The sequence below is a fragment of the Heptranchias perlo genome, chromosome 13 (genome assembly GCF_035084215.1).
Source record: "Heptranchias perlo isolate sHepPer1 chromosome 13, sHepPer1.hap1, whole genome shotgun sequence".
In the NCBI taxonomy this organism is placed as follows: Eukaryota; Metazoa; Chordata; class Chondrichthyes; order Hexanchiformes; family Hexanchidae; genus Heptranchias; species Heptranchias perlo.
This window is the reverse complement of record NC_090337.1, coordinates 60,022,066-60,038,548: the sequence shown is the minus strand read 5'-3', so window position 1 is coordinate 60,038,548 and position 16,483 is coordinate 60,022,066. Positions and strand designations below refer to the sequence as shown.

Sequence of the window (16,483 nt, the reverse complement as noted above, 5' to 3'; positions counted from 1 at the left end):
TTTCCTAGAGCAATACATCTTGAATGAACATACATCCAATTGAGAAATAAAAACTCCACGGGAAAAGTGATCCATCCGTGGCTAACTAAAGAAGTTAAGGATAGTATTAGATTAAAAGAAGAGGCTTATAATGTTGCCAAGAATAGTCGAAAGCCTGAGGATTGGGAGAGTTTTAGAAACCAGCAAAGGATGACCAAAAATTTGATAAAGAGGGAAAAAATAGAATATGAGAGTAAACTAGCAAGAAATATAAAAACAGATTATAAGAGGTTCTACAAGTATGTAAGAGAGAAGCAAAAGTAAACTTGGGTCCCTTAGAGGCTGAGACAGGAGAAATTATAATGGGGAATAAGGAAATGGCAGAGACATTAAACAAATACTTTGTATCTGCCTTCACAGTAGAAGACACAAAAACACACCAGAAATAGTGGGGAACCAAGGATCTAATGAGAGTGAGGAACTTAAAGTAATTAATATCAGTAAAGAAAAAGTACTGGAGAAATTAATGGGATTAAAAGCCGACAAATCCCCTGGACCTGATGGCCGACATCCTAGGGTTCTAAAAGAGATGGCTGATGGATGCATTGGTTGTGATCTTCCAAAATTCCCTAGATTCTAGAACAGTCCCAGTGGATTGGAAGGTTGTAAATGTAACCCCGCTATTCAAGAAAGGAGGGAGAGAGAAAACAGGGAACTACAGGCCAGTGAGCCTACATCAGCAGTAGGGAAAATGCTGGAATCCATTGTTAAGGACGTGGTAACAGGGCACTGAGAAAATCATAATATGATTAGGCAGAGTCAACATGGTTTATGAAAGGGAAATTCTGTTTGACAAATCTTTTGGAGTTTTTTGAGGACGTAACTAGCAGGGTAGATAAAGGGAACCAATGGATGTAGTATATTTTGATTTTCAAAAGGCATCAATAAGGTGCCACACAAAAGATTGTTACACAAGATAAGGACTCATGGGGTTGGGGTTAATATATTAGCATGGATAGAGGATTGGTTAACGGACAGAAAACAGAGAGTAGGAATAAACGGGTCATTTTCAGGTTGGCAGGCTGTAACTAGTGGGGTGCCACAAGGATCAATGCTTGGGCCTCAGCTATTTACAATCTATATTAATAAGAACATAAGAACATAAGAAATAGGAGCAGGAGTAGGCCAATCGGCCCCTTGAGCCTGCTCCGCCATTCAATAAGATCATGGCTGATCTGGTCCTAACCTCAAATCTAAATTCATGTCCAATTTCCTGCCCGCTCCCCGTAACCCCTAATTCCCTTTATTTCTAGGAAACTGTCTATTTCTGTTTTAAATTTATTCAATGATGTAGCTTCCACAGCTTCCTGGGGCAGCAAATTCCACAGACCTACTACCCTCTGAATGAAGAAGTTTCTCCTCATCTCAGTTTTGACAGTGCAGCCCCTTATTCTAAGATTATGCCCCCTAGTTCTCGTTTCACCCATCCTTGGGAATATCCGTATATAACTGCGGCAATACCTCCCTGTTTTTATATTCTGTCCCCCTAGCAATAAACACCAACATTCCGTTGGCCTTCTTGATCACCTGCTGCACCTGCATACTAACTTTTTGATTTTCTTGCACTAGGACCCCCAGATCCCTTTGTACTGCAGTACTTTCCAGTTTCTTGCCATTAAGATAATAACTTGCTCTCTGATTTTTCCTGCCAAAGTGCATAACCTCACATTTTCCAATATTGTATTGCATCTGCCAAATCTACGCCCACTCACCCAGCCTGTCTATATCCCCCTGCAGGTTTTTTATGTCCTCCTCACTCTCTACTTTCCCTCCCATCTTTGTATCATCTGCAAACTTTGATATGTTACACTCGGTCCCCTCCTCCAAATCGTTAATATTGATTGTAAAGAGCTGGGGACCCAGCACCGACCCCTACGGAACACCACTGGCCACTGGTTGCCAGTCCGAGAATGAACCATTTATCCCAACTCTCTGCTTCCTGTTAGATAACCAATCCTCCACCCATGCCAGAATATTATCCCCAATCCAGTGATTCTTTATCTTGAGCAATAATCTTTTATGCGGCACCTTGTCGAATGCCTTCTGGAAGTCTAAATACACTACGTCCACTGGTTCCCCTTTATCCACCCTGTACGTTATGTCCTCAAAGAACTCAAGCAAATTTGTCAGACATGACTTCCCCTTCGTAAAGCCATGCTGACTTTGTCCTATTAAATTATGTTTATCCAAATGTTCCGCTACTGTCTCCTTAATAATAGACTCCAAAATTTTACCCACCACAGATGTTAGGCTAATTGGTCTATAATTTCCAGCCTTCTGCCTACTACCCTTTTTAAATAAGGGTGTTACATTAGCAGTTTTCCAACCTGCCGGGACCTTTGCCGAGTCCAGAGACTTAGATGAAGGGACCAAGTGTAATGTATCCAATTTTGCTGACGATACAAAGCTAGGTGGGAAAGTAAGCCATGAGGAGGACACAAAGAGTCTGCAAAGGGATATAGACAGGTTAAGTGAATGGGCAAGAAGGTGGCAGATGGAGTATAATGTGGGGAAATGTGAGGTTATTCACTTTGATAGTAAGAATAGAAAAATGGTGAAAAACTATTAAATGTTGGTGTTCAGAGAGATTTAGGTATCCTTGAACACAAAACACAGAAAGTTAACATGCAGATACAGCAAGCAATAACAAAGGCAAATGGTATGTTGGCCTTTATTACAAGCGGGTTGGGGTGCAAGAGTAAGGAAGTATTGCTGCAATTATACAGGGCTTTGGTGAGAACACACCTGGAGTACTGTGTACAGTTCTGGTCTCATTACCTAAGGAAGGATATAACTGGCTTAGAGGTGGTGCAACAAAGGTTCACTAGATTGATTCTTGGGATGAGAGGATTGTCCAATGAGGAGAGGTTGAGAAGAATGGGCCTATATTCTCTGGAGTTTAGAAGAATGAGAGGTGATCTCATTGAAACATAAGATTCTGAGAGGGCTTCACAGGGTAGATGCTGAGAGGCTGTTACCCCTGGCTGGAGAGTCTAGAACTAGGGGTCATAGTCTCAGGATAAGGGATGGGCGATTTAAGACTGAAATAAAGAGGAATTTCTTCAATCAGAGGGTTGTGAATCTTTGAAATTCTCTAACCCAGAGGCCTGTGGACGCTGAGTCGTTGATTATATTCAAGACTGAGATTGATAGATTTTTGATCTCTAAAGAAATCAAGGAATATGGGGATCTTGTGGGAAAGTGGAATTGAGGTAGAAGATCAGTCGTGATATTGAATGGCGGAGCAGGCCTGAGGGGCCGTATGGCCTACTCCTGCTCCTATTTCTTATGTTCTTGACATTTATTGTTGAGTAGAGATGGGATAGAATTGTGTGTATATTTAACTTTTATGATAGATAGAATGAGAGGGATGGAGATAGAGGGAGAGTGCGATCGAGAGATTGTGTATTTACCAGTAATACCCGGCCTGTACCCTGCAGTTGAGCCAAGGATGACCGCAGATCTGCTTCAGTAACGTGAGGGAACTCGTCCACTCCACTGTGAATGAGGAAGCACTTGAATCCTGGTACTCCGGCCTCAATCATGGGGCGCAGTGCAGACTGGGAATAAAGCAGAGGGATTAACACGGTGCTCTGTGTTCTGCAGTTACCAAGCCGGGCTTGGCTCTCAGTTTAAAACGTACTTTTGAATAATTCCTGTTTCTTTCTTTTTGCGCCATGAAACTGACCCCATACTTTTACGTAACACAGTTGGGTTACTTAAAAGCCAGAACGTGCTGGACTGGATCACTGGCACTGACATTTATTTCTCACACTACAGTAGTGAACACTCACATTTAAATCAGGATAAAAACATCAGTCTGGTTTTGGACCCAAGACTCTGGAAATTCCTAAAATGTGAATTGGATACTAAAGGCCTGAAGCTATGGAATTTAACCCCTCCCACCCACATCCCACGATCAGAGTCTCACTCAACAGGAGTGCAGATCGGGGAAATGGGCACAGAGATTCAGGTGCCCACTTTTGAATGGCTGGAAGATTGGGAGTCTTGCGCATCAGAGAGAGAGAGACCCCCACACTGGCAGAAATTCCTTGCAATTTTGGTGCTTAAAAGTTTATTTTTCCCCTTTTGCTTTTGCGCCCTGTGATGTACGGACATTCAGTTTCTGAGCTCTATGCACTTCCATCAGCAGTAAATTAATCTGCCTTGCTCTGTCCCTGTACCACTCCCTATCTCACCCCATCCTAACTTGAGTGACCCACAGTCAACAAAAGGGAATCAGATGGGTCAGCCTGGTTATTCTGTTAATAGTGAAGGTTTAATTATCTACCTGGTTGCCTGGAACAATGCCTCCCCAGAATGCAATATCAACAAAACACTTGCCTCTGGCGGCTTGCAGTTTAGTTTGGAAGTTTTCTAGCGTAGTTGTTGGTGGATTGCTGTTCCTGCTCACAACAATAAAACACAGGGACTGGGAGTTAAACACATCAATTACTCATTACTACAGTCATAGCTCGCTGAACAGACAGGGACTGGGTGTCACAGTTCACAGGACAGACAGAGATCAGGTGTTACACACATCAGTTACTCATTAATACAGTCACAACTCACGACAGACAGGGTACTCATTAATACAGTGATGGTTCACAGGATAGATACGGCCTTTTTTAAACTGAGAAACCTAAATGAAAGGCCAGGCCCCAGAATGCAGATTGTTACCAAGGTAGAAGACACAAACTGATCACATTCTGACAGACAACATCTTTAATATTCGGGTCCGTGCCTGTCCAGATTAGTGATGGGTGTGGTAACGATGGTTGTACTAATTTGTGTCACTAGGTGGCACCATTGACACATCACTTACACTGTGGCATCTCATGTTTCCAAACTGGTTAAAGCTCCACAAAGATACAGGGGGTAAACTTTTCTTGCACCTGCAGCGAATGCAGGAAAATCAGGCGAGGGGACTTTGAAAGAAGATTCAATTCTCAAAGCTCTGATTTCAGGCAGTTGATGAATTTATTTAAATATAAATATATTAAGAAATATGATTTTTTTTATTATAAACGCCTCACAAACACCTGTAAGAAACAGCACAGGTTAACAGCAATACAAATCCGACACACTAACACACTATGAAAGTTCAGGCATGAATCCGACACACTAATACACTATGAAAGTTCAGGCATGAATCTGACACACTATGGGAGTTCAGGCATGAATCTGACACACTAATACACTATGAAAGTTCAGGCATGAATCTGACACACTAACACACTATGGGAGTTCAGGCATGAATCCGACACACTAATACACTATGAAAGTTCAGGCATGAATCTGACACACTATGGGAGTTCAGGCATGAATCTGACACACTAATACACTATGAAAGTTCAGGCATGAATCTGACACACTAACACACTATGAAAGTTCAGGCATGAATCTGACACACTAACACACTATGGGAGTTCAGGCATGAATCTGACACACTAATACACTATGGGAGTTCAGGCATGAATCTGACACACTATGGGAGTTCAGGCATGAATCTGACACACTAATACACTATGAAAGTTCAGGCATGAATCTGACACACTAACACACTATGAAAGTTCAGGCATGAATCCGACACACTAATACACTATGAAAGTTCAGGCATGAATCTGACACACTATGGGAGTTCAGGCATGAATCTGACACACTAATACACTATGAAAGTTCAGGCATGAATCTGACACACTAACACACTATGAAAGTTCAGGCATGAATCTGACACACTAACACACTATGGGAGTTCAGGCATGAATCTGACACACTAATACACTATGGGAGTTCAGGCATGAATCTAACACACTAATACACTATGGGAGTTCAGGCATGAATCTGACACACTAATACACTATGGGAGTTCAGGCATGAATCTGACACACTAACACACTATGGGAGTTCAGGCACCAGTTTGACACAGTCAAGAGGTGATTTTTAAATTTGGTTGTACACTATCGCTTGTGTCCTGGTTCCTTACAGCGGCATGTCGACAAGAGTTGTTATTCCACCCGCTGCTGCTGCTCTCGTTGCTGTCCAGTACCCTTCCCAGTCAGTGCGTCCAGGTTCATTGACATGGACATGACTGTCCACAACACCAGGCATCACCACGAGATCCCCAACATCCAGAATCTGCACCAAGTCAATAATTGACAGAGGTTAGAGCAGACAAACAACATGAAGGGACAGCACAGTCAGTCATCAGCCACTGGGTTCACCTATACCCAAAAGTACTCTTTAATGGTGCTGTGTCTGGCAGGCTTGGACTCGGGGAAAAGGTGCAGACTGCTTTGAAAACAAGAACAACTTGCATTTATATGGTGACTTTAACATAGTAAACCATCCCAAGGCGCTTCACAGGATTGTTATCAAACAAAATTTAACACTGAGCCACATAAGGAGATTTTAGGACAGGCTTGGTCAAAGAGGTAGCTTTAAGGAGCGTCTTAAAGGAGGAGAGCGAGGTAGAGAGGTTTAGGGACGGAATTCCAGACCTTGAGGCAGCAGAAGGTACGGCTGCCAATGGTAGAGTGATGAAAATTGGGATGCACAAGAGGCCAGCATTGGAGGAGCGCAGAAATCTCAGAGAGTTGTAGGGCTGGAGGAGGTTACAGCGATAGGGAGGGGCGAGACCATGGAGGGATTTGAAAACAAGGATGAGGATTTTAGAATCGAGGCATTGCCAAACTGAGAGCCAATGTAGGTCAGCGAGCTCAGGGGCGTTGGGTGAACAGGACTTGGTGCGAGTTAGGATACGGGCAACAGAGTTTTGGATGAGCTCAACTTTACGGATGGTGCATGGTGGGAGACAGCCAGAAGACCATTGGAATAGTCGAGTCTAGAGGTAACAAAGGCATGACATTGAGATTCAATGGGGGAGGACAGGGCTGTGCAAACTTCCCTGTCTGGGACCTGGGCTTGAATCCAACACAGACTGATGGGATGAAAGTGTCTTAGGACTGTAAGGATCCTATGTGAAGTGAATTTGAGCAGTCTCTGTCCACTTCCACAGATCTGCAGCACCAAACTGCCAGTAATTTAGCATTAAATTGGAAATCTCACTCAGAAAACCCACAGGATGGCAATGGTGAGAAGCGAACAATGATGCAGTCAAGGCCGGTTGTGAGATACTGGACCAAGACATAGAATTGCGACAGGAGAGAAAAGGTTTGCTAAACACTCAATGTGAGGGTTTAAATCACATCTAGATGAATAATCACATCAAGTGAAGTCACCGCGACAGAGATGGCCCTTGGCTCTCCAAACAAATGAGGTTTTACCAAAGACTTTCAGCGGGGACAATTCCTCTCTCAAATATAATCTGCAGAGTAAACTGTCACTGGAATTTAATCAGAATCTGCGTCAGGAGCCTCAACAGAACAAACGTCAGGAGAACGTGCTACATTGGCCACAGTGGTATTTGAGATGGCCCCCTTCATTTATTTAAATTAATTCTCAGGATACTGGTGTTGCTAGCATGACCGGCATTTATTGCCCATCTCCAGTAGTCTTTGAACCGCTGCAGTCCATGTGGTGAAGATGCTCCCACATTGCTGTTAGGTAGGGAGTTTCAGGATTTTGGTCCAGCGATGATGTGTCAGGATGGTGTGTGACTTAGGGAGAAATTTGGAGGTGATGGTGTTCCCCTTGGACCTGCTGCCCTTGACCTTCTAAGAAGTGGAGGTCCTGAGTTTGGGAGGTGCAGTTGAAGAATCCTTGTGCAGTTGCTGCCAGTAGTCCTTTAGGTGATCCTAAGCAGCCACCCAGAGCTCCATGGAGGAGGTTTGCTGGTGGCAAAGAGTTAGGGTACTATAGGGGTAAGTTTCAACGGGCCAATTGGCCTTTTCTCATTCTTAACGTTTCTTATATATTCTTCTGTACTTAGGTTAATTAGAAAGAAGAACAAGCTTGCATTTATATAGTGCCTTTCACATCCTCAGGACATCCCAAGGCACTTCACAGATAGTGAATTACTTATGAAATATGGTCACAGTAGACAAATGTGGCAGTCAATATGTGAACAGCAAAGTCCCACAAACAGCAAATGACCAGTTTTTGGTGGTGCCAGTTGCAGGATGAATGTTGGCCAGGACACTGGAAGAACCCCTAGGTCTTCTTCAAATGGTGCCAAAGGGTCTTTTACATCCACCAGAGGAGGCAAACAGGCCCTGGTTTAATGCCCCAGCTTCCATCACAATGCACCATGCCCTCATTACTGCTCTGGAGAGTCGGTCTAGATTATGTGCTCAAGTCCTGGAGCGGGGCTTGAACCCACAACCTGAACCTGGCTCAGAAGTGAAAGTGCTACCAGCTGAGCTAGCTGGCAGCCAATTAACTTACCTAATCATAGCTGGTCTTGCTGCATAACTGACAGTATCATTGAAATGCTGAAACACAGCCTGAACCATGGCTTCTATATCTGGAGTCCCTGCACCACTTGCTGTTTTAGATCTTCTCTGCTGCGGACGGTACAACCCGATAACAGCATTCCTCGTGAAGTGGAGACAATGAAGACAGGTCTCCTCAGACGTAGCCAAGTAAGTGTGCCCGGGTCTGTAAATTTGGCACCTGGGCCTATTCCAACCAGGCGCCAGACACCTGAGGTACAAGCAAACCACCTTTCTTCCATCTGCATGAATTCATCTTTCTCCAAATCCTTGGCAGGCTCAACGGAGTGCCCATGCTGAGCGGTGAGGTTTGAGCTGAGGTTAGCAGCTGCTGGCAGCAGCAGTGGTGTGGCTGGAGGTCCATCCGAAAGGAGTGCTGTATCACAATAATTCAGCAACAATAATGCGGAAGAGGTATTGTTAACAGCAATAATGCAGAAGCAGCAGCAGAGCAAGTCAAACAAGGAAACAAAATCCAACTTGCAAAAACACAGTCAGCCCGCCTTTAAGAACGGAAGTTTGTTAGTGAACATCATGGAAGCTGACAAGCACCCATTTTAAATGCACATGCAAGAGTGAGGGGTGAAGAAAACCTAGGAAATTCATCAAACGAATGAACTGATCTTAATTTATATCAAATTCAGGGTGTAATGAAGCTTGTGCATATCTGCAGCACTACCTCCAAATAACTTCCAAAAGCTACCATCATGGAATCATGTACAGGCCAATGCTGAGGCTCAGGCCTACCCACCATCTGTTCACGTGGGTCCATTCCCTGAGCACAGCATCAGGGGATCACTGCATTATTGGAGGGCTTAAGTCATCTCTGCCAAGCCTGTCCCCTGATGGCTCAGTGAGTAAATGCATTGCCCGTTGTGGTACTGAGCAAAGCAGGTCAGAAGGTTCAGATTTCTTCCCTGGTCTCTGTGCTCAGTCAGCTGATCTCAGCCAATGGTCTGGGTTGGTGATAGGGCTGTTACTAGCACCCTTGGGGTAAGGAGGGGAAGATCAGCTGGGGGATTCTGCACCTGATCACTGTTCAATGACCCTGCTGGAACTGGCAGGGGTGTGGTGGTCAGATAAGGACAGTAACAGGTTTGACTATGATGCCACCCATGTCTAAATGTCCTACTGATTCTCATTGTCAAGGCATCAACCATGAAAAATGGCAACTTGCATGAATGGCCAGATGAGTTCCCAGAGTCAGTGCTTCAGGAAAGAAGGAATGCGTCAAAAATTATGTATTTTTCTCTCATTTTAGCTAATGACTGTCCAGTTAAATCCAATCACCCTACAAAAGCAGTTTTTAAAAAAATGACTGCATTTCAGATGCTTATACAAATGTTGCAAGGCTGGTTCAAACAGGCCTTTGAACTGTATTTTTGAGGGGAGGAACTAAGTTAACTTTGAACAAACGTAGATGGTGGGATTTGTTCAGTTAAATGGATGATGACTTTGAAACAAACTGTCAGTTAAGAAAAATCCAAACAAGCCACAGTAGCTGGTGATCATTGGTGGCCATGCCTTCAGCTGTCTAGGCCCTAGGCTCTGGAATTCCTTCCCTAAACCTCTCCACCTCTATACCTCTCGCTCCTCCTTAAAGACGCTCCTTAAAACCTACCTCTTTGACCGAGCTTTTGGTCACCTGTCCTAATATCTCCTTATGTGGCTCGGTGTCAAATTTTGTTTGATAATCACTCCTGTGAAGCGCCTTGGGACGTTTTACTACGTTAAAAGTACCATATAAATGCAAGTTGTTGTTGGTGTTGAAAGGGTATTGAAATGGTTGGTTTGAGTGATCAGAAAATAGTCAAACCAATTGAAAACTGAACAGGAAAAAGATAAGGTAGACTAGCTGACACCCAAAAGAAAAGACTGTAGGAAAAGTAAAGCACTGTGTCTATAAAAGAATTGATAGTCACTTTCATTATTTTTGTCGACTCAAGGATTAGATAAAAGACTTTCTATACTAAGTTAGTGAATTTCCTCAGGGATTCTCCAGATTGGCCGGTGTAACTTCGGCAGACGATTGGCAGAAACCCCCAAGGAAGTTCCCGGTAAGAATATATATCTATTCTAGTACCGTTAGATTATTCACTTGTTTGTTTAATAACTATGCCTCGTATCTTAAACTAAAAGACTCTACCATTTTGAGCACTGAAGTAAGATCTTTTAGAAGGATATGCTGATAGAGTTAGATGAAGTACAGTGGAAGGAAGCTCATGTGGAGCATAGACCGGTATAGACCAGTTAGACCGAATGGCCTGTTTCTGTGCTGTAAATTCTATGTAATTTCATGGAAGCATGAGATAGTCCAGTACCACATAGCAAATACCAATGACAAGCCAAATATTAACAGTCACCTAAAATCTGTGTCCTTTGATTACTGACACTTTTGCCACTGGAAACAGTTTCTCCTTATTTATTCTATCAAAATCCATCATGATTTTGAACACCTCCATTAAATTTCCCCTTAACCTTCTCTGCTCTAAGGAGAACAACCCCAGCTTCTCCAACCTCTCCACATAACTGAAATCCCTCATCCTAGGTTTAATTCTGGTAAATCTCCTCTGCACCCTCTTCAAGGCCTAGACATCCTGCCTAAAGTGTGGTGTCCAGAATTGGACACAAAACTCCAGCTGAGGCCTAACCAGTGATTTACAAAGGTTTAACACAACTTCCTTGCTTTTACACTCTATGCCTCTATTTATAAAGCCAAGGATCCCGTATGCCTTATCAACTTGTCCTACCACCTTCAGAGATTTCTGTATGTAAACCCCAGGTCTCTCTGTTCCTGCACCCTTTTTAAAAAATGTTACCATTTAGTTTATATTGCCTCTCCTCATTTTTCCTTCCAAAATGCATCACTTCATATTTCTCTGGGTTAAATTTCATCCTGCCATGTGTCTGCCCATTTCACCAGTCTATGTCCTTCACCAGTCTATGTCATTCACCAGTCTATGTCCTGCTACTATCCTCCTCACTATTTACTACTTTTCCGAGTTTCGTGTCATCTGCTAACTTTGAAATTATACCCCCTATACCCAAGTCCAGGTCATTAATATATATCAAAAAGAGCAGTAGTCCCAATACCGACCCCTGGGGGACACCACTGTATATTTCCCTTCAGTTTACAAAACAACCATTAACCACTACTCTCTGCTTTCTGTCCCTTAGCCAATTTCGTATCCATGCTGCCGCTGCCCCTTTAATCCCACGGGTGTCAATTTTGCTAACAAGTCTATTATGTGGTACTTTATCAAACGCCTTTTGAAAGTCCATATACACATCAACTGCACTACGCTCATCAACCCTCTCCATTACTTCATCAAAGAACTCAATCAAGTTAGACAAACACGACTTGCCTTTAACAAATCTGTGCTGGCTGTCATTGGTTAACCCATGTTTTTTCAAGTGACAATGAATTTTGTCCCGGACTATTGTCTCTAAAAGTTATCCCACCATCGACGTTAGCTTGATTGGCCTGTAGTTTTTTTTATTAGTTCATGGGATGTGGGTGACACTGGCGAGGCCAGCATTTATTGCCCATCCCTAATTGCCTTTGAGAAAGTGGTGGTGAGCCGCCTTCTTGAACCGCTGCAGTCCGTGTGGTGAAGGTTCTCCCACAGTGCTGTTAGGAAGGGAGTTCCAGGATTTTGACCCAGTGACGAAGGAACGATGATACATTTCCAAGTCGGGATGGTGTGTGATTTGGAGGGGAACATGCAGGTGGTGTTGTTCCCATGTGCCTACTGCCCTTGTCCTTCTAGGTGGTAGAGCTCAGGGGTTTGGGAGGTGCTGCCGAAGAAGCCTTGGCGAGTTGCTGCAGTGCATCCTGTGGATGGTACACACTGCAGCCACGGTGCGCCGGTGGTGAAGGGAGTGAATGTTTAGGGTGGTGGATGGGGTGCCAAACAAGTGGGCTGCTTTGTCCTGGATGGTGTCGAGCTTCTTAAGTGTTGTTGGAGCTGCACTCATCCAGGCAAGTGGAGAGTATTCCATCACACTCCTGACTTGTGCCTTGTAGATGGTGGAAAGGCTTTGGGGAGTCAGGAGGTGAGTCACTCACCGCAGAATACCCAGCCTTTGACCTGCTCTTGTCGCCACTGTATTTATGTGGCTGGTTCAGTTACGTTTCTGGTCAATGGTGACCTCCAGGATGTTGATGGTGGTGGATTCGGCGATGGTAATGCCGTTGAATGTCAAGGGGAGGTGGTTAGACTCTCTCTTGTTGGAGATGGTCGTTGTCTAGCACTTGTCTGGCGCAAATGTTACTTGCCACTTATGAGCCCAAGCCTGGATGTTGTCCAGGTCTTGCTGCATGCGGGCACGGACTGCTTCATTATCTGAGGGGTTGCGAATGGAACTGAACACTGTGCAATCATCAGCGAACATCCCCATTTCTGACCTTATGATGGAGGGAAGGTCATTGATGAAGCAGCTGAAGATGGTTACCTGGTTTATCCCTCTCCCCTTTTTTGAAGAGGTGTAACATTGACAACACTCCCATATCTAAGGGGGATTGAAAGATTGTGGCCAGAGTCTCTGCAATTTCCACCCTTACTTCCCTCAGTAACTTAGGATGCATCCCATCCAGACCAGGTGCCTTTTCTACTTTGAGCAGTGTCAACCTTTTAAATACCTGCTCTTTATCTATTTTTATCCTTTACTCCTCCTTTACTGTGACATTGATAACATCCTCTTCTCGAGTGAAGATGGATGCCAAGTATTCATTTAGTACCTGAGCCATGCCCTCTGCCTCCACAAGAAGATCTCCTTTTTGGTCCCTAAATGGGCCCGACCTTTCCTTTAACTATCCTTTTACTATTGATATGTTTATAAAAGACTTTAGTGTTCCATGTTATGTTACCTGCTAATCTATTCTCATACACTCTCTATGCCCCTCCTATTTCCTTTTTCAGTTCTCCTCTGCACTTTGTGTGTTCAGCCTGGTTCCCTACTGAATTATGAACCTTACATTTATCATAAACCTCCTTTTTCTGTTTCATTTTATCTCTATATCTTTAGTCATCCAGGGTGCTCTAGCTTTGGGTGCCATTCTTTTCCCCCTTGTGGGAATGTGTCCACTCTGCACCTGATCTATCTCCTCGTTGAAGGTCTCCCATTGCTCATTTATTGTTTTACCTGCCAATGTTTGATTCCAATTCACCTGGACCAGATCCTTTTTCAATTCACTGAAATTAGCCCTCCTCTATTTTTACATTTGATTGTTCCTTGTCCTTTTCCAAAACTACTCTAAATCTAATGATAGTGTGATCAAATGCTCTCCCACTGAAACATGCTCCACTTGCCTTACCTCATGACCCAGGACTAGATCCAGCACTGCCTACTTCCTTGTTGGGCTGGAAACATGCTGATCAAGAAAGTTCTCTTGTACACAACTCAGGAATTCCTCCCCCTCTTTGCCCTTTACACTGCTATTTTCCCAGTCTCTATTAGGGTAATTGAAGCCCCCCCATTATCACTACTCCATAGTTCTTGCATTGTTCTGAAATTTGCCTTTAAATTAGCTCCTCCATCTCCTTACCACTATTTGGTGGCTTATAATAAACACCCAGCAGCATAATAGCTCCTCTATTATTCCTTAACTCTACCCAAATAGATTCTGTCTTTGAACCCTCAAGCACATCATCTGTTTCTAGTGCTGTAACAGTAATACTGCCACCAACTTCCCTTTTTTCGTTCCCTATTTTTCCTGAATACATTGTAGCTAGAAATATTAAGTGCCCATTCTTCACCTTGCTTGAGCCAGGTCTCTGTTATTGCCACTATATCATAATCCCATGTGGCAACTTGTGCCTGCAGCTCACCAACCTATTTACCACGCTTTTACACACATGCACTCCAAACTCACCTTAGTCTGCCTCGCATTCCCCCTGTGTCTGATCCCTCCTATTTCTGAACTACTCTTTATTCTAACACTGTATGCCTCTCCCAGACCTCTGTGCTCCTTGCTTCTCCTTTCTGATGCTTCATCCCGGTTCCCCTCCCGCCGCCAAATTAGTTGAAGTGGAACAATGATGTCTGGGCTGAGCAGCTTCTACCCTTTGATGACGGAGAAGCGATTGCAGCTTTTTCTTATGTCATTCCGATGGACAGCACGAAGCTGCAGAATGTGCTGGTCACAATGCTTATGACTTAATGCCTGAAGCCTACAGGCAAGAATATAAAAAATTGAGGAAAACACCACAAAGTACAGTTAGGGAATTAGTCACAGAACTAAAAAGACATTTACAAGCGATGGCACCAAAGTTTTTTTCATTTGTTGGGATGTGGGTGACACTGGCAAGGCAGTATTTATTGCCCATTCCCTACTCGCCCTGAGGGCATTAAGCCCAGATTTTAACCCAGCCCGACTGGTGCAAACGGATTGTCAAAATGGCGGGCGGGGGAATTCGTGCTGCCAACGGAAAGCTTTCCCACCCGCCGCCACTTTAACTCGGAGCGGGGCCAGCAGCCTACTCCAGCCAGGATGGGGCCTGCTTAAGATGCAGAAGTCACGGCCCGATAATGTAACCGGTGCCCTGAGACAGTTTTAACTCCCGGTATTAAAGGAGTGCGCGGTACCGGTGCGGCCGGCAATCAGCATCGGGCCCGGAGAGGCCCAGGCAAGTGTTGATTTTCCCGATTCTCTTACGGTTGTTAATGGCAGCAGTGCCCCTCCTGACCCAACAAGGAAACCGTGCTCCTCCTCCTCCTCCTCCTCCCCCCCCCCCGATCACTTACCTTGCCGAGGACCATTCCCTTGGGTCCATGGCGACAGCAGGCAACCATTTAGAGCCTTCCCGCCATTGTATACCGAGGGGCTGCAATCAGGGAAAACCCCCCCCCCGGGCAGAATGTAAAATTCAAATTGCTGTAATGTACCTGCGATGAATCTGTAATGAATCTGTAATCAATAATCTGTATTGAGTATAATGCAATGAGACACCCCAGAGTGTCATGAACTGTAATTATGTACAAAGTGTTCATTGAACTGTATTTGATGTAACCTGCAAATTGCATAATCTGTATTGTGTACGATTGGAATGTGATATGACAACTGTATTGTATGTTTTGCTACAAATTTTATGAATAAAGTATATTTTTTGAAAAAAAAACATCAGCCTTCCCCTCAACTCTTACCAAGTCCCACCCCACCCCACCTGCAGGAGAGCTATGCAAATGAGGCCCAGCGATTAAAACGGGCCAGGCCTCAGACCCAGCTGTCCGCTCACCCCGAAAGCACCCCGTGTTAAAATTGGTGCTCCAGTCTGGGACCGGAGTCACATGTAGAGCAGACCATATAAGCCTTGCAGGTTCCCTGTGAGACATTAGTGATCCAGTCGGGTTTTTAACAGCAGGTGGGATAGAGCAAAATGTCGGACGGCACTGCTTTAAGAAGCACAGCGAGTGGCTGCTGCAGGGGTTTTGTCTGTCAGTTTGTACAGACACACCCAAGGACAAACGCACTCACTAATGCAAAAAAAAAACATACTCAAATCAAGCTGACAGGCTGGAGTAGGCCGAGCAAGTGCGGAGAGTGTCGAGCTGAATGTAATGTTTGTTATTTTCACATCCTGAAATGTTAAAAGTGCAGAGTGTCTGGAAGGTTTACCTGTTGACTCTGCGTCTGAGCTGCTGTGATTCCCTCAGGGAGAATGGCCACAATCTTGCCCCTCTCGATGAGAATGTCAGCTGGGCAGATCCGTGAATCCACCACCACTTTTCTGCTCCGCACCACGCGCAGTTGAGAGCCAACTTCCATTTCTAAACAAAGTTTTTCCAGGCTGTTGTGAATCCACGCTCCGTGTCAGCTGGAGTTCTCAAGCTAATCGTCTCTGGATCCAAGCCACCAAGTCAATCACTGACAGACAAAACCCCTGCAGCAGCCACTCGCTGTGCTTCTTAAAGCAGTGCTGTCCAACATTTTGCTCTATCCCACCTGCTGTTAAATATACTTTATTCATAAAATTTGTAGCAAAACATACAATACATCGTCACCTGACGAAGAAGGTAAACTCCGAAAGCTTGTGATTTTCAAATACAAC

At 44.3% G+C, this 16,483-nt stretch overlaps 1 protein-coding gene across 1 annotated transcript in view; it reads right to left on the bottom strand.

Moving 5' to 3' along the window:
• The window catches only part of zgc:103559 (Allantoinase, mitochondrial), a 32,311-nt gene extending 16,033 nt beyond the window's left edge, over nucleotides 1–16,278 (bottom strand). Inside the window, exons 1-4 of the mRNA XM_067995565.1 lie at nucleotides 16,051–16,278; nucleotides 6,026–6,177; nucleotides 4,331–4,445; nucleotides 3,453–3,599 (exon numbers count right to left, since the gene is read on the bottom strand). Coding sequence (XP_067851666.1) covers nucleotides 3,453–3,599; nucleotides 4,331–4,445; nucleotides 6,026–6,177; nucleotides 16,051–16,200 — 564 coding nt within the window. The 5' untranslated portion in view covers nucleotides 16,201–16,278. The remainder of the gene's footprint in view (nucleotides 1–3,452; nucleotides 3,600–4,330; nucleotides 4,446–6,025; nucleotides 6,178–16,050) is intronic.
• Between the last annotated feature and the right edge of the window lie 205 nt (nucleotides 16,279–16,483).